The 18,136-nt window shown below is 50.4% G+C and overlaps 1 protein-coding gene and 1 long non-coding RNA gene across 2 annotated transcripts in view; one reads left to right on the top strand and one right to left on the bottom strand.

The window, feature by feature from the left end:
* The first annotated feature begins 65 nt into the window (after nucleotides 1–65).
* On the top strand, nucleotides 66–3,337 carry LOC147572953 (uncharacterized). Its single transcript, XR_015245361.1, has 3 exons — nucleotides 66–236; nucleotides 368–522; nucleotides 3,127–3,337. It is a non-coding gene; the product is annotated as an uncharacterized LOC147572953 (long non-coding RNA).
* Nucleotides 3,338–8,702: 5,365 nt separating this feature from the next.
* The window catches only part of PRKRIP1 (PRKR interacting protein 1), a 33,685-nt gene continuing 24,251 nt past the window's right edge, over nucleotides 8,703–18,136 (bottom strand). Inside the window, exon 6 of the mRNA XM_025923339.2 lies at nucleotides 8,703–9,194. Coding sequence (XP_025779124.1) covers nucleotides 9,088–9,194 — 107 coding nt within the window. The 3' untranslated portion in view covers nucleotides 8,703–9,087. The remainder of the gene's footprint in view (nucleotides 9,195–18,136) is intronic.

The raw sequence follows: 18,136 nt of genomic DNA, 5'->3' as shown, positions 1-18,136 counted from the left end.
GCGGGCTGCCCCACCCCCGCAGGCCACCGCAGCCGCTGCCAAGGCAACGGCGAGCCGCCGTCACGTGGCTGGCCCTTGGGGGCGCTACGGACCACGTGATCTGGCTGGCCGGGAGGGGAGGGGAGGTGAGGGGAGGGGCGGGACTCGCTGCCCCTCCTGCCTTACACCCCGGCTTCGGGGATCCGTTCTAGCCAGGACCACCCGGCCGGAAGCCGGGGAGCGGAAACCGGTAAAAGGTGCGCATCTCTCCCGTTTCCCCGGCGGGCGTGCCGTGGGCCACAGTGCACTCGGATTGGCGCTGCCGCGAAGGGGGCCGGAAGCCTGGGCATCCCTCGCTTTCACCATCCTCCCTTCCTTTTCCCCCCAGCCGCGCGGGCGCCCGGCCCTGACGACGGAACACAGGACGATGTGGTAGCGCTTCTCTGGGTCCCTGGATCTGGACAACAGGTCCAGGACAGGGTGAGCCCTGCTCGGCCCGAGTGCGTGGGTCTGAGTAGAGGAAGGGAGCACAGAATCCCCAGGGTGAGCCGCAAAGGATGCCCAGGACTGGCTGTGGGCCAGGTGGAGGGCTGGGGAGAGACCAGAAGGGCACGCCCCGTGGGGAGAGGGAACAGGTATCCCATTACCAGGCCACAGGGCGGGTGGGTGTGAGGTGAGTGCGGTAAAGGGCTGGAAGGTGAGGCTCTATTTGGTAAGGGTTCAGGCAGCCACACCCGCTCGCCAGGGTGGACCCTGGCACTCCATAGAGTGTGCAGGAGCTGGTCAGGTGGTCATCCGCCGCACCCCCTACCCACAGGCCCAGGGAGACACTTGGGGTCCTAGGCTGGGTGCAACTTGCTGGGCCCCTGATAGACCTCCACCAAGCTGTTATACTGAGATCTAAAACAGGAACGTTTTTCAGGAAGTGCACACGATAAGAGGCAGGATGGGTTCATATCAACCCCTGTGCCAGAGGGCCCCTCACAGTCCTTCCTCACAGTCCTTCCTGCGTGCCCTACATAGGATTTTTCCATCTGTCACAACAGCATCTGACAGTGACACATTTATCCAAATGAAAGAAAAATTCCACTCGTGTCAACCAGTCCAAGTTTTCTGACAATTGTTAAGAGGAGAGGTTAACGGATGTCAGGCCAAATCCATTAATCTCTCAAGGCGCATTTTAGAGGCCATTGCTGAGAGCCAGAACGACACCTTTTAATCCAGGAAGACAAAAACAGACCACAGCATAGGGAAATCCCAGGGTCTGATTACCGACCTTCCCCCATCAACACACACACATTATAGATGGCTATAGGAAAGGGATCATCTGAATTTCACAGGGCAAAATCCTCAAAAAGCAACAGCTCTTTGTAAAATAATGCGGAAAACAGGAAGACGACACTTGGTAAACTAGAGTAATTGCATCACAGATGAACATTCTTTCCACAACAGAGTCACTTGCTTAAGTTCTCACCGTTGGAGTCTGATCTGACTGCACATCCTTTAGAAGGCTTTCGGTACTAGTCAGTGATGCCTCCACCCTCAAGCACATTTATCCAGCATGTCTGGACAAAAGGAAAATCTAAGTCATAATTACCTGTGCTTTTCAGAGTCCATTTCCTAACCAAACACAGAAAATGGCTCCCCCCCACCCCCCGCCTAGACGAGTAAGGAAGGTGCTGGCACCATGCTGAAAGGTGGTGCAAATTACAATACTAATAGTTGGAGGGCCCCTCAGGTGCACAGGTAGTTGAGCGTGAGTTACACAGAAGTGAGGGAAAGGCCCACAGGGACCAGCCACCCAGTTGGGATGTCTGGGTGACAGTCTGGGCTGTGATTTCCCTAGCTGTTTGGCCATGGCAAGTTGCTCCCTTGCCCAAGGCCTCAGTTTGAAAAAGACCAGTTCTTGGAGGCACATCCCGGGGGCCTATCGCGTTCATCTTCCCCATCAATGCATACCCTTATTCAGCTAAGACTGTGGCCCTACTGTCCCCTTCCCTGAGTCTTCTCATCCAGAGGGACTCTCAGCTGCCCTGGACTATGTAACCAGTCCGGACAGTTCTGTCCCCTTGGCCATATGGCCGAGTCCTCGTCACTACCCCTTGTGAGATCTTCAGTTCCCATCTCTTGCTTTCTGACCCTTTCTCACCCAGTCCTCAGCCGACCGCCTCGCTTCCTGGACTCTGCTGAGACCCGCTTTTTGCCCCCAGCCTCCTTTGACTCAGCCTGAGCCCTCGCAACCTCTCCTTCCACCACGTTCCACTTCACGCCCAACTTCTCAAGTGACCTGTCCTTACCATCTCCTTCTCGGCCCCTCTGCAGCTGCCTGCCAGCATGGTGCTGACTCTGGGACAGATGTCAGCCGTGCCCTTTTCTGTCTTTGGGAACCCGTCGTTCCAGCTAGGAACATCTCTTTCCTTGTTCTGGTGACCTCACCTTTTTTTTTTTTTTTTTAAACCTTTGTGCAGTCTCCTCCTCTTCTGTCCCCTAGATGTGGATGTCTCTCCACTTTCCCCTGACTGGTTTCATCCATTCCCCTTGTGCCAAGCAGCCTGTTGACTCCAAATGGTCACCCCAGCCCGGCAGGGTGTGGCCCAAGGGCCCCCACCTCACCATGCTCACAGTTGAATTCCCCATTTTCCTTCACATGCCTGCTCTACGTCCTGGGTTACCTGTGTCAGGAAGTCCCAGCAGCTACGCAGCTGGTGACATTACAGATCTGTTATTAATGATTACTCCCATCCCCATCCAGTCCTGTGAAGTCTCCCATTTGTCTCCACAGGTCTCAGACTAATTCAGGCCCTCGTCACCTCTGCACTGTGTTACTGCAAGTGCCTTCCACCTGTCCCCTTCCCATCTAATCTGCACACTACAAAGTGGCAAATTCCCGTCTCTCCCCTGCCCCCACTGAGCCCTTCAGTTTTCCCTGGGGCCTTAGATCAACTCCAGTCCCCTCACCTAGTGACTGAGGGCCATGACAGGGCATCTGCTTCTCCTCGGCTTGGTTTCTTAGAACTCCTGCATTACTGGGCTACCCAGGAGCTCAGCTCAGACCTGCCCTCATCCCCAAGGCCTGGGTCACATGCCACGCTGTACTCTGTGCTGTGTGCAACTGTGCTGACCTTTTTCTTGTCTGTGTCTTATCAGATCTGGAGCTCCTTAAAGGCAAGGCCTGTGTCTTGCTCACCATCGTCCCCACTGCTGAGCCAGGTACACTCAGGAAACCTTCAGATTAAGCTTTCAGTCATGTTCAACAATTTGCTATATTCTGTGGAAAAAGAAAACTGCTTCAGGACTTGCACCGGGGTGTTCTCTTGACTGAAATATATTAAAATACGGTAACGGCAGCTCACTTTAATCAAGTGTGCCAAAGACTAAACATAAATAAACTTCCACAGGGGAGGAGAAGGCACACCTGTCCTCACAACTCTCCTTCCATGCAGCCTCGAAACTGATTTAGCGATATTCCCATTCCCAGAAGCAACATCGCTCCTCTAACTCAATTAAGTAACACGCTTTTTCCAGAAGGGTTAATATTGAAAACAGGAGAGTAAGCTAGCAACAGTCCTTGATAGGTTAAACCAGTGTTTCCGAGGGGGGGCCTGTGGCAGAATCTGCTGGGGTGCCTGTCCCAAATGCCTGAGCTGCCACGAGGTGGTCTCTGGGGCGCGGTCGGGGAGTCCAGATGTCAGAGGTGGGCTCCGCGGTGGCCGGGGCCATGGCACCAGTGGCCTCCGGCAGACACGACCACGTGCGCCTGTTCAGGCTCTTCCTGCCGTAGCGGCCATTTTTCCGGTATGAGCAACTTCCCCGCCTGCTTTCCGTCACAGATCTGCTCAGTCACCCCTCATTTATCGAGCACCCGTGGTGTCTCGGGCACTGTGCTGGCACAAGAGGTACAGCAGAGGACAGAACAGGCAGGTCCTTGCTCTCGTGGTGCTCTGAGGTGGGGAGGGGAGGGGTGCTAGTGGGGCAGGGTACAGACCAGTAAATGAGATGGATGCTAGGAAGAGAATGGAACAGAACAGGGTGGGCGGAAAGCTGAGGTCCAACAGCACAGGAAGAGGCAGAGCAAGAGGGGAGTGGGGTACGGACCCGTGCTGAGGCTCCAAAGGGAACCTGAAGCCACAAACCCAGAACACATCAGCGAGGATGGTATTTGAAGCCCGGGTCAGGTTGAGATCTCCTGGGGCCTGGGTGTCGATGACAAAGGCAGCGCACTGGGTCACCCAAACATTTAGAGTTTGAGCAGAGAAGCCAGCTAGGGAAAGCCAGGAAGAAAGGCAGGAGGCAGCACTGTCAGAGATGCTGAGAGTTCAGGCTTCTCTACTGTGCAGATGCCTCCACGGGCTGGATGTGGTAAAACTGAAGGCTTTCAGTTTGGGGGTGAAACCTTGCAGAGGCAGAAGAACTCTGGGATTTGGGCTGAGAAGGGAGGAGATAAATGGCGTGGTAGGTGCAGGAGAACCTGGAGCTTTGCTCTGTTGCCACAAATGGGAGACCCCATGACTGCTGGAGGTTGTTTGGGTGGGGGTGGGGTGGGGTGGGGGGACAGTGGCTCCAGCGACAGGGAGGGCGACCAAGGCAGGTGTGTGAAGTCCTGGGGCATGAGGGCTTGGCCTGAACTCCTGCTCTCTCTGCTCTGAGAGAGCTACTCGATGAAGGGGGAGGTGCTGTAAAAGCACCTTTCAGATGGTGGGAGATGAGCCTGTTCGGGAGGACCTAAGGATGGGTGGGGGGGTGCCGGTTCCCAGGTGACACCTGTGGTCTTGCATGCCAAGCGGGACTGAGGAGTTCAGCTCCTGATGCCCAGTGAGATAAGTACCGTTCACGCAGGGAACACACTAGTCAAGTCCAATCCCCTGCATTAGCAAACACTACTCTCTGGAAGCCCAGGCTCACTCACATTTGACACATACACAGCCGGTTCTCATTATTCCTGGTAGTTCCATTCTGCAAAGTCACTGTGAGCACTGAGTGTTAGTGACTGCCCGGCCGCTGCCATCTGGGGAAACATGGGACTTGGTCACGTCAACTGATCAACACATAACCTTGTTTTATGTGTTTGTTCAAAAGCACTCCTGGTTGGGGGTGGCTGGCTGGCTCAGTCAGCAGAGCACGCGACTCTTGATCTCGGGGATGTGAGTTCAAGCCCCACACTAGCTAAAGAGATTAAGAATAAACTCTTTAAAAGATAAAACTAAAAAAGCTTTCATTTATATTGATTAACAACAAACTTGCAGCCAACAGCACTGTAACTCATGCCCGGACAAAGCTTACGTAAGGAAAGCACATCCTGGCCTTCTTGCTCTTAGGACACTACACAAAATACTTTGAGCACTATGCTTCGGGGCCGTTTTAAAAATGGCAAAATCGGGGCGCCTGGGTGGCTCAGTCGGTTAAGCATCCGACTTTGGCTCAGGTCATGATCTCGCGGTCCGTGAGTTCCAGCCCCGCGTCGGGCTCTGTGCTGACAGGTCAGAGCCTGGAGCCTGTTTCAGATTCTGTGTCTCCCTCTCTCTGACCCTCCCCCGTTCATGCTCGGTCTCTCTCTGTCTCAAAAATAAACGTTAAAAAAAAAAAAAAAAAAAAGGCAAAATCAAGAAAAAGCCAAAAAAACGGTTACTAAATGATGTGTTTGAGCTGAACAAGAAAAACAATGTTTTTTCTTGAACTCAGCTGGGAACAGGGCATTAGGCAACTCCGATTTCTCACCACTCTGTGCCTGCAAATGACCACAGAGCACCATGAGTACTGATCTTAGGGTTACAAATAAGTGTTAAATGAACAGGAGACTTCACAAACAGAACCTGTGAGTAAGGGGCAACTATATTTAATTTTTTTTAACGTTTATTCATTTTTGAGAGACAGCATGAGTAGGGGAAGGGCAGAGAGAGAGAGGGAGACACAGAATCTGAAGCAGGCTCCAGGTTCCGAGCCGTCAGCAGAGCCCGATGCGGGGCTCGAACTCACGAACTGTGAGATCATGACCTGAGCCGAAGTCAGACGCTTAACTGGCTGAGCCACCCAGGCGCCCCTGGGGGGGCAACTGTATTTAAAATTATCATATATAATCACATGTACGCACGTGCAGGCACGCACCAGGAGGTTACTAAAGAAGCAGCCTTCCTCATCAGGGAAATATAAATCAAAACCACACTGAGATACCACCTCACGCTGCTCAGAGTGGCTAAAATGTACAAATCAGGAGACTATAGATGCTGGAGAGGATGTGGAGAAACGGGAACCCTCTTGCACTGTTGGTGGGAATGCAAACTGGTGCAGCCACTCTGGAAAACAGTGTGGAGGTTCCTCAAAAAATTAAAAGTAGATCTACCCTATGACCCAGCAATAGCACTGCTAGGAATTTACCCAAGGGATACAGGAGTGCTGATGCACAGGGGCACTTGTACCCCAATGTTTATAGCAGCACTTTCAACAAAAGCCAAATTATGGAAAGAGCCTAAATGTCCATCAACTAAGGAATGGATAAAGAAATTGTGGTTTATATACACAATGGAATACTACTTGGCAATGAGAAAGAATGAAATATGGCCTTTTGTAGCAATGTGGATGGAACTGGAGTGTTATGCTAAGTGAAGTAAGTCATACAGAGAAAGACAGATACCATATGTTTTCACTCTTATGTGGATCCTGAGAAACTTAACAGAAGACCAGGGGGGAGGGGAAGGGAAAAAAAAAAAAGAGAGGGAGACTCTTAAAAACTGAGAATAAACTGAGGGTTGATGGGGGGTGGGAGGGAGGGGAAAGTGGGTGATGGGCACTGAGGAGGGCACCTGTTGGGATGAGCACTGGGTGTTGCATGGAAACCAATTCGACAATAAGTTTCATATTAAAGAAAAAAAAAAAAGCGGCCTTCAGCCTATAGCTCTGGCACTAAGAGAGCAGTGCACGGGCACCCCTTGTCACTAGGTCTGGGCCGCACACAGCGTCTCCCCAGAGCAGCACAGCGCTGTGGTGCAGGGGCTAGAATGGTGGGTTCTGGAGTCACACTGCTGGGATTCAAATGCCAGCTCTACACTTACTGGCTGGGTGACCTGGGCAAGTTTCCAGACCTGTGTTCATGAATCTTGTCTGGTAAACCTATAAGGCCATCTAATCGAAGGACAGAGTATTCTAATACGAGTACGTTGGCTGGCGCAGGGCTGTCTCGTTAAGTGCTCAATAAGTGTGGGGAGGAAGTCCGAATTCCTGTACCTGAGGTTTCCTGACATGACCAAGTTATGCACACCTGTGTCGATCAATTCCAGAGTTTTCTCCACCCACAAGCCAATGAACGAGGACATTACTGAATGATTCTCCCCTCATCATGGTTTTTTTGAGGCGGGGGGGGGGGTGTCTCTCTCTGTATCTCCCACTCCCTTCTCAATGATGACACCTAACTGTTCTCTTTTCTCGAACAATACACCGAAGACCAAGAGTCATTCAACCGAAGGTATGACAGCACCTTAAAAATCGCCAGAAATTGCCACAGACATTTCCTAGCTAAACATCCTCTTCTGAAATGCAGTAAAGGTGCAGAACATAAACCTCCAGTCTGGCACCCTGTTACCTGCTCTGGCACATGCTGCCCCATCCAACACAATCTGCTCTGCTGTGTCACTAAGCTCTTGACCAGGTGAACCGGGCAGAGGTGGTGTCAGAACTGGAATCCTTAGGTCTTTGGGTTCCAAGCTCTGGCACCCTCGACAGCCTCGAGGGCAAGCGAACACCCACAAGATCCAGGCTGCAGATTCAAAGCGAGAGTTGTGACACACATCTTGTGGGGAGATAAGGAGACCAACAGCTCAAAGACAGTAGAACAAAAAACCAGCACAGAACTAACCAGCCAGTTCCTGATGAGAGAAACACAGGTTCCAAACGTACAGCCACGGGGCGTGCCCATTTATTAGGGCTGATTTTCCATTTCAGCTTCCTGGGAAAGAAAAATTCCTGTGGCTTCAATTGCTTAAAGGACAGAAGTTATCACAGATGTCGCCCGGCTCAGGGCGGGGCCGGGAAATCCATACCGCAGAAATGAAAAACAAGTAGAATGTTTCTTAGTTTCCCTTCACTCAAAACCACTGTATCTTTAATTCTATCAAACTCCATAAAAGGCACAAAATATACTTAGAAACTTGGAATTGGAGATAAATCATCCAAAAAGTGAGCAAAGGCTCTCATTCACACCATCTCTGTCCCTCCCGCTGGCCTGAAAGGCTGCCCCTGGCCACCTCCCACTTTACTTAGCCCCCCTTTCCTGCAGGATGAAGACACAGCTTTTGGTTACCACCCCCCCCACCCCCCCCACTTCTGGTTGGGCCAGGACTCCCCATACTCTGCTCTGGTTCAGTCCAGCCTGGATTCTCAACCTGCTTATTTTTCTTGTTTTCCTCAAAGCTTTCTTCACACTCCAAGTCACCTTTCCTATGGCTCGGCCCCCTGGTTAAGCCCCCCATCTCCCCTTGCACATGTGCGGGGCTTCCCGATTCACACCTGTGGACAGGGGGCAGCCGGGCGGCAGCACGTATCACAGGGTACAGTCTGCCCCGCAGCTGAGGGAAATGGTGGTCAAGCACCCTGCGGTGCACCGTTGGCCCCAGAGCCAAGGCCATTTCCTTCAGGGTGGAAAACAGGTCCATGTTACAGGACCATCCCTGTCACACCATGTCCCAGCCTTCCCTATAGCTTCTGAACAACATTTCACAGGTCTGAACAAAATCTAAGATGTTTCTGCTCTTTACTAAACATTTCTTTCACAGAAGCCTAAGCTCATCACTGTCCAAATAGCAGAACAGGGATCAGGGGCAGAAGGTTACACATTTTCCCCATCAGCAGGAACATGAATGAACTCTGCTTGGCAGCCCCGAGTGTCCAAGAGACAGTGTCCAACAGACAGTCCTCTCTGTCCCACAGGCTCAGAGTCCTGCTGACAGGTGGGGCTGGGAATGATCAGGAGGGGATCCCACTTGCTTCTCTCTAGCAAAGCGTTGGGAGGGAAACTGAGTTGAAACACACATTCCTTTTCCCTTGGGTTGTGTGGACAGTTTCCTGAGGTCCTGGTCACAGCATGGGTTAGGCCGCAGAGAGTTGCTACAGCAAACACTGTCATCGACCCATGATGAAGCTGGGCTGCTCCTCCTCCTCCTCTTCCTCCTCCGTTCCAGACGCTTCCTCGGAGCTACTGGATGGCTGCTCCTGGGACTGACCAGATCCTGTAATCACATGACATTTGATTAGAGACATACAAATTCACCCAGAGAAGCAAAGGGCACTTTAAAAATGGAGGAGCACTGAGGAAAAATTAGGATCTACAGTTTGCTCTAGAATAATGCAGAGCTTAGGGGCACCAACCCCTCACCCCCCACAGTAAAAAATCCTTGTATAACTCTTGACTCTCCCAAAATGTAACTATTAACAGCCCACTGCTGACCAGAAGCCTTATCAATAACGTAAACAGTCCATTAACATATTTTGTATGTTGGGGCGCCTGGGTGACCCAGTCGGTTGGGCGGCCGACTACAGCTCACGTCATGATCTTGGGGTCTGTGAATTCGAGCCCCACATCGGGCTCTGTGCTGACAGCTCAGAGCCTGGAGCCTGCTTCAGATTCTGTGTCTCTCTCTCTCTCTGCCCCTTCCCTGCTTGCTCTCTGTCTCTCTCTCTCAAAAGTAATAAATATTAAAAAAAAAATTAAAAAGAACATTTTGTATGTTACGTGCATTGTATACTGTATTCCTACAATAAAGTAAGCTAGAGAGAAAAAATGGTATTAAGAAAATACATTTATAGTGCTGTACTATAAAAAAAAAATCCATGTCTACATGGACCCACGCAGTTCAAACCCAGGTTGTTCAAGGGTCAGCTGTAGTTGTTCCGTACAGTAGAGCGAGGGGCCAGAGGGGGTCCTCATGTCCCATCAGTCCCTCACGCCACTTCTCGGGTATAAAGGGTCAGTCACAGAACTACTCTCCCACTGCTGGCAGGTGGATCTCATCCTTGTGAAGAAGGTCCAGGAGCATCCATAAAGAGAGCCCAACACCCCATCTAGTGGGCCTCACTGTCTTTTTTTGAAAGGCAATTCCTTTTATTTTTAAGGTATTATAAGGTATTCATTAAAAAAAAATTTTTAACATTTATTTATTTTTGAGAGACAAAGAGAGACAGAGCATGAGCAGGAAAGGGGCAGAGGAAGGGAGACACAGAATCCGAAGCAAGTTCCAGGCTCCAAGCTATCAGGTCAGAGCCTGATGTGGGGTCGAATTCACAGACCACAAGATCATGACCTGAGCCGAAGTTGGACGCTTAACCGACTGAGCCACTCAGGCGCCCCATAAGGTATTTTTTTAATTTACATCCAAGTTAGTTAGCATATAGTGCAACAATGGTTTCAGGAGTAGATTCCTTAATGCCCCTTACCCATTTAGCCCATCCCCCCCTCCCACAGCCCCTCCAGCAACCCTGTTTTTCTGCATATCTAAGAGTCTCTTATGTTTTGTCCCCCTCCCTGTTTATACATTATTTTTGCTTCTCTTCCCTTATGTTCATCTGTTTTGTATCTTAAAGTCCTCGTATGAGTGAAGTCATATGATATTTGTCTTTCTCTGACTGACTGATTTCACTTAGCATAATAGCCTCCAGTTCCATCCACGTAGTTGCAAATGGCAAGATTGCATTGTTTTTGACTGCCGAGTAATACTCCATCGTATATACAGACCACATCTTTATTCGTTAATCCATCGATGGACATTTGGGCTCTTTCCGTACTTTGGCTACTGTCCATAGTGCTGCTTATAAACATTGGGGTGCATGTGCCCCTTCGAAACAGCACACCTGTATCCCTTGGATAAATACCTAGTAGTACAATTGCTGGCTTGTAGGGTAGTTCTATTTTTAATTTTTTGAGGAACCTCCATACTGTTTTCCAGCGTGGCTGCACCAGTTTGCATTCCCACCAACAATGCAAGAGAGATCCTCTCTTCTCCACATCCTTGCCAAATGTGTCATTGCCTGAGTTGTTAATGTTAGCCATTCTGACAGGCATGAGGTGGTATCTCTTTGTGGTTTTGGTATTTATTTCCCCGATGATGAGTGACGTTGAGCACTTTTTCATGTGTCGGTTGGCCATTTGGATGTCTTCTTTGGAGAAGTGTCTATTCATGTCTTATGCCCATTTCTTCACTGGATTCTTTGTTTTTTGGATGTCGAGTTTGATAAGTTCTTTATAGATTTTGGATACTAACCCTTTATCTGATATGTAGTTTGCAAATATCTTCTCCCATTCCATCGGTTGCCTTTTAGTTTTGCCGATTGTTTCCTTTATTTCGATGAAGTCCCAATAGTTCATTTCTGCTTTTGTTTCCCTTGCTTCCGGAGACGTGTTGAGTAAGAAGTTGCTGCGGCCAAGATCAAAGAGGTTTTTGCCTGCTTTCTCCTCGAGGATTTTGATGGCTTCCTGTCTTACATTGAGGTCTCTCGTCCATTTTGAGTTTATTTTTGTGTCTGGTGTAAGAAACTGGTCTGGGTTCATTTTTCTGCATGTCGCTGTCCAGTTCTCCCAGGACCACTTGCTGAAGACACTGTCTTTATTCCATTGGATATTCTTTCCTGCTCTGTCAAAGATTAGTTGCCCATACGTCTGTGGGTCCGTTTCTGGGTTCTCTATTCTGTTCCGCTGATCTGACTGTCTGTTCTCGTGCCACTACCATACTGTCTTGATGATTACAGCTTTGTAATACAGCTTGAAGTCTGCCTTTTTATATGCCCCCCCCCCCCCCGCCACCCAGGTCTGTCAACATGGCAGCACGATGTCCCCGGCCAGCCCTTTAGCATTTAACACTAGGCTGACAATGCTCTTGTGGAGGTCTCAAGCTCTCACTACAGTCCACAAAAGGATTCGAAAACTGTGTAGCAGAGGGCTCTGCCCACAACAAACAAGCCAGCTTCCCCGCTCTTCCCACAGACCCAGAAACCTTCTCTCTTGACACTCCACGTGCAGCTCTGAATTCCAGTGCTTCCCCGGCACGACTGCCGGTACCCACAGTGCAGCTGAGCTGGCCGACAGCAGAGCAGAGAGACAACTTATTCCCAACTCCTCCTCCTCTCTCCTCTCCGCGGGAGCAGGGCAGTGGGCGAGAGCTGGAACAGCAGAGCCAGAGCCACCAAAGCAGCCGGGTCCTCCAGCCCCTTGCGGGCACAGTGGGCTCCCCGGGCCCGCCTACGGACCTCCTCCCTGCAGATGCACAGGAGCTCAGCCCAGCACCCCCAGAGCACAAGGCACCCGGAGCTTTGCTACGCTGTCATCACCGCATCAGACAGAGAGCTTCAAGGCAGGAGGTGTGGGGTGCCCAGGACACAGCAGAGCCTACGATTCACCCGCACACCCTGGGACGTGACACTAAAGAGCACTCACAGCAGTGGGTGGAAACCTCTCAGATTTAATGACTTTCGGGTATTCCTCCTCCTCCTCAACCTCCTGCCAAAAGTACAAACAGTGAGCACCGAACACCTCTCCACGCAGCGCCTTGCTTCACTCTAACAGAAGTCTCTGGACAAGTCCCACGACAAGAGATCCAGTTCGCGGATGAGGAACGGGGTTCAGAGAGATTAAGTAGCTGCTACTCAACGTGTCATAATCGGTAAGACCCAGGCCTCTAACCTGACTGATTCTCTAGGACTCGGCCTACCTTGCATGCACAAGTGCACAGGGAAACTAAGGCAAAAGAATAACGAGAAGGAGACAGGAGTGAGGTGAGCACACTGAGTGGATAAGCAGGGTGTGGTCTGTGGTCTGTGACTGGAATACCAGTCAGCCTTAGAAAGGGACATCGTGACGCCTGACAGACACCACATGGAGAAAACCTGGACACGACACTAAGTGAAATAAGCCAGAGAAAAAGATACCTCTGGGTCCTCTTCTGTGAGGTGCTCAGAGTAGTCCAATTCTCAGAGACCAGAGTAAATGGGCAGTGCCAGGGGCTGGCAGGAGGGAGAAGGGGGAGTCAGGGTTGAATAGATACAGTTCCCGTTTCACAAGATGAAGAGTTCTGGAGACGGATGGCGGCACCATGAGAAAGTACTTAACACCACTGAACTGGTTAAGATGGTAAATGTTAAGGGGCGCCTGGGTGGCTTAGTTGGTTAAGCATCTGACTTAGGCGCAGGTCACGATCTCACGGTTTGTGAGTTCGAGTCCTACATTGGGTGAGCTTGGGCCCTGCTTCTCTCTCTCTGCCCCTCATGGGGTTGTCTCTCTCCACCCTCACTCACTTGCACACTCTCTCTCAAAAAAAAAAAAAAAAAGTAAATGTTATTTCACCACAGTTAAAAAAAAAAAGACACATGCATACCATGGAAAGACGAAAAGCTAGAGATGGACTGAAAAGCCGGCTCTGAGCCCCAGATGCTACCCCTCAGCTCTCTGAGCACAGCACTCAACGGAAAAGGACGTTATTTCTATGGCACACGGCGCGATGCCTACAAGACCTTGGGCACTCGGTCTCCACCCTGAAGAACAAGGAGGCAGAGTCTTTGCCGCTTGTAGCCCCTTCCCCACATACCAGCTGGGAGTCCTGCTCTAGAACGTGGGCTCCAACGCGGAGCCCGTATTCTGTCCGTCTCAAGGCTCTCTAAGAACCACCAACCACCCCTGCACAGGTCTGAACACAGGACAGGAGCACAGGATTTGATCTTCCACTCTGATCTTTTTTTAAAAATTTCTATTTAAACCTATTTTATTTCTACTTTTTATTATTTTTTTTAAAGTTATTTTAAGAGAGTGAGCGAGAGACAGCGCACATATGCAGGAGGGACAGAGAGACAGAGAAAGAGAGAATCCCAAGCAGGCTCTGTGCTGTCAGTGTGGAGCCCAACTTGGGGCTCGATCTCACTACCTGTTGAGTTCATGACCTGAGCTGAAATCAAGAGTTAGATGCTCAACCAACTGAGCCATCCAGGTGTCCCTTCAACTCTGATCTTGAAGAAACCGTGAGACACTGACTAACCTGGGTGTTTGTGCAATGCATGTTTTGGAAGCCTGAGATGCTAACAAGAAGAGGAGGGCTCGAATCATCCCTTGTGATGGAAAAACCCCTGAAAATGTGGTACCTCACCTAATAGTAAACACAACTGATTCCTATGTGTGGGAAACATGTCAGGGCCTAGAAGCGTTGCTCTCAAAGAGGAGAAACCTAGGAGTCTGGTGCACATTCGAGTCCTTTGGTAATTCAATAAAATTATTTCACTCGCTCCGTCTTTCAACATAGTAAAGAAATAAAAAACGAAGTGCTCATTACTACTGTGTTTAGTATCTAGGACCTAAGAATTCAGAAAGATGCTGTCCCAAGTGAAAACAACGAGACACCACAACACACACCCCAGCATGGCTCAATTATGCAAACTGACGCTACCAATTGCCGGCGGGGATGTGCAACATTGGCAGCTCTCACTTGCTGGAGGGACGGTGACACGGAACAGCTGTTCTGCAGACCGTCCGTCAGTTTCTTATGCGGCTACACGCGCTTATCGTGTGACCTAGCAATCACCTTCTAGGTACACAGTCAACTGACCTGGAAACACATCCACACAAAAGTCACACGTAAGTGTTTGTAGAGGTTTTCATCACGATCACCAGAAACAGAAGGCCACCAAGATGTCCTTTAATAGACGAATGGACAAAGAAACCATGGTGTATCCGTACAACGGAATGGTGGAATACTATTCCACAATAAAAAGGAATGAGCTATAGAGCCGGGCCAAAGCGTGGATGGATCTTAAACATATTTCTCTGAGTGAAAGAAGCCCGTCTGAGAAGGCTGCGTGCTGCGGGACCCCGGCTATCTGGTACTGTGGAACACGGTGAAGAGATCGAGGCTGCCAGGGACTGCGGGTGGCAGGAGGCTGGAGAAGTGAGCACAGGGGATTCTTTTTATTTTATTTTATTTTTTTAATTTTTTAATTTTTTTTTTCAACGTTTATTTATTTTTGGGACAGAGAGAGACAGAGCATGAACGGGGGAGGGGCAGAGAGAGAGGGAGGCACAGAATCGGAAACAGGCTCCAGGCTCTGAGCCATCACCCCAGAGCCCGACGCGGGGCTCGAACTCACGGACCGCGAGATCGTGACCTGGCTGAAGTCAGAAGCTTAACCGACTGCACCACCCAGGCGCCCCCAGGGGATTCTTTTTAAGGCAGTGAAGCTATTCCGCGTGATACTGCAATAGTGAACACGTGACGTCGTGCCTTCGTCAAAACTCACAGAACTTCACAGCACAAAGAATCAATCTTAACGTGTGCAAATGTAAAGAGTTATTTAGGATGTCAAGGATCCCAGGATGAATGCAAAAAGTGGCACATGAATCCAACTGTGTAACAAATGGAGGAAACAACCTCTGTGAAGGGGGTGGGGTGCCGCCCCGACGTACTTTTGGATACGGCGGAGTCTGTAAGACCAAAGGCAAAGGAACTGTGCGTAACACTGCACCAGCTGATAAAAGTGGTGTTGCACGGGTAACGGGTTACCAATTCTGAGCCACGATCCACGTCCATCGGAACTGAACAACTGAATAACTGAACGGTAGGTAGTAGGGGCCAGGTTACTCACTGTCACAAGTGGGAGGTTATAGGCAAACAAGTGAGAAGGCTGGAATGATCCATGTGGCAATGCATTAGGGTTGGAGACATCGAGATAAACTCACCTTGAGTGAAATACAGATTAATACGGATGGTTATATATAGAAATAACTATAAAAATGCACTTATACACTGGTCAGTACACGTGCACTTTTCCTTGGCCTACAAACAACCACACCCAGTAGTGAAGAGCACACCTAACCCCCAGATCTTGGTTTGTACTACCGTTCCCCAATAAAACAAACCAAGACTCCTCAGAGAAATGGCTGCTTCTAGGTCTGGGGCAGGAAATACATGAAGTAAGTCTGGAATAGCTTGTAGTGCCAGGGAGGAAGGGAGGAAGGGAGGAAGGGAGGAAGGGAGGAAGGGAGGAAGGGAGGGAGGAAGGGAGGAAGGGAGGGAGGGAGGGAGGAAGGGAGGGAGGAGGGAGGGAGGGAGGGAGGAAGGGAGGAAGGGGGGAGGGAGGGAGGGAAGGAGGGAGGAAGGGAGGAAGGGAGGGAGGGAGGGAGGGAGGGAGGAAGGGAGGGAGGAGGGAGGGAGGGAGGGAGGAAGGAAGGAAGGGGGGAGGGAGGGAGGAAGGGAGGAGGGAGGGAGGGAGGAAGGGAAGAGGGAGGGAGGGAGGGAGGAAGGGAGGAGGGAGGGAGGGAGGGAGGAAGGGAGGAAGGGGGGAGGGAGGTAGGGAGGGAGGAAGGGAGGAAGGGGGGAGGGAGGGAGGGAGGGAGAAGGGGGGAAGGGGGGAGGGAGGGAGGAAGGGGGGAGGGAGGTAGGGAGGGAAGGAGGGAGGAGGGAGGGAGGGAGGGAGGGAGGAAGGGAGGGAGGAGGGGGGGAGGGAGGGAGGAAGGGAGGGAGGAAGGGGGGAGGGAGGGAGGAAGGGGGGAGGGAGGGAGGGAGGGAGGGAGGGAGGGAGGGAGGGAGGAGGGAGGAGGGAGGGAGGGAGGGAGGGAGGAAGGGAGGGAGGAGGGAGGGAGGGAGGGAGGAAGGAGGGAGGAGGGAGGGAGGGAGGGAGGAAGGGGGGAGGGAGGGAGGGAGGAAGGGAGGAAGGGAGGAGGGAGGGAGGAAGGGAGGAGGGAGGAGGGAGGAAGGGAGGGAGGAGGGAGGAAGGGAGGGAGGGAGGGAGGAAGGGGGAAGGGGGGAGGGAGGGAGGAAGGGAGGAAGGGGGGAGGGAGGGAGGAAGGAGGGGAGGGAGGGAGGGGGGAAGGAAGGAAGGAAGGAAGGAAGGAAGGAAGGAAGGAAGGAAGGAAGGAAACCCCACCTAAATCCCACAGTAACAGGAGTATGTAAAAGGGACACAGGAGCCAAAGCAAAGTGCCCCCAATGGCCAAAGCTATAACAATTTGAGTAACAAAATAAATAAAGTGGTACTGGATTCGACCTAAAGTGTAAAATAAATATCTACAAGTCCATATTGATATAAATAGACAAACAGGGGAGAAGGGACAAATCTGTGAAGGATTTCCAATAATTCATGTAGCATTCCCACCCACACAGAGAGGGTGCATAATCCCCCACTCCATACGTGCGGGCTGCACATAGTGACTTCTTCCCAAGATGTACAGTGTGGGCAGGAGGGAAAAGGAGTGAATTTACAGCAGGCAATCCTGACAAGCACTGCCTCAGCCAGGTGATCGAGGTCAACACATCAATAGTGCCAGTCATCTTGACCGTATACAGCCTTGACGTGATGTCATTAAGAATGGAACTTCGCCTCTTTGGCCTTCCTCCCCAAAATAAGTAACTCCAGTCTCATCATGAGAAAAATATCAGATCAATCCCAATCGAGGGACACTCTACAGGACACCAGACCCTCAAAACTCTCAAAGGCAAAAAACAAGCAAAGTCTGAGAAACTGTGACTGAATGTAACGTGATATCCTGGGTGGGATTCTGGAACAAGAAAAAGGCATTAGAGGTGAAAACTAAAGAAGTCTGAATAAAGTATGGACTTTAGCTAATATATCTATCAATAATTGGTTCATTAATTGTGACAAAGGAATGGTTAACTTCAGATGTTAATAACAAAGGAAGCTGAGTATATGGAAAGCCTTTGTACTATTTTTGCACTTTTTCTGTAAATCTAAAACCATGTTAAAAAGTCTTTATTAAAAAAAAAAAAAAAGGACACTACCACATTCATGGAACTGGGATTACAGCTGAATAGTGTTGGGAGGAAGAATTTCTTCTGCCCTTCAAGGTCCCTCTAGCTGGATTAAGAATCAGATTGACATGGGACAGTAATAGGAGAAAATCAAATTTAGTTTTGTCTGTATGGGGAATCCAGACAGATACAAAATTCCAAGAACACGCAACATGAAGGTTTGAGTGACATCCTGAGCATAGGAGAGGGCAGGAGCCTGAGGATACAAAGAGGCGGAAAACCGTTAGCAGGAAGGTAATAGGAGATGTTTGGAAAACAAAGGTTGTCCTATTGTGCAGATAATTTCTTAGGTAATGAGGAATCTCTATTAATAGCTCTCTTCCTGACAGAACAGGCGGTTGAGGGGGGGAGGTAAAGAGCTTTTCCTGAATCTG

This window comes from Puma concolor, chromosome E3, assembly GCF_028749965.1.
Source record: "Puma concolor isolate L17-30 chromosome E3, mPumCon1.1.hap2, whole genome shotgun sequence".
Lineage (NCBI taxonomy): Eukaryota > Metazoa > Chordata > Mammalia > Carnivora > Felidae > Puma > Puma concolor.
The sequence above is the reverse complement of the archived record's forward strand: the minus strand, read 5'-3'. Positions and strand labels throughout refer to the sequence as shown.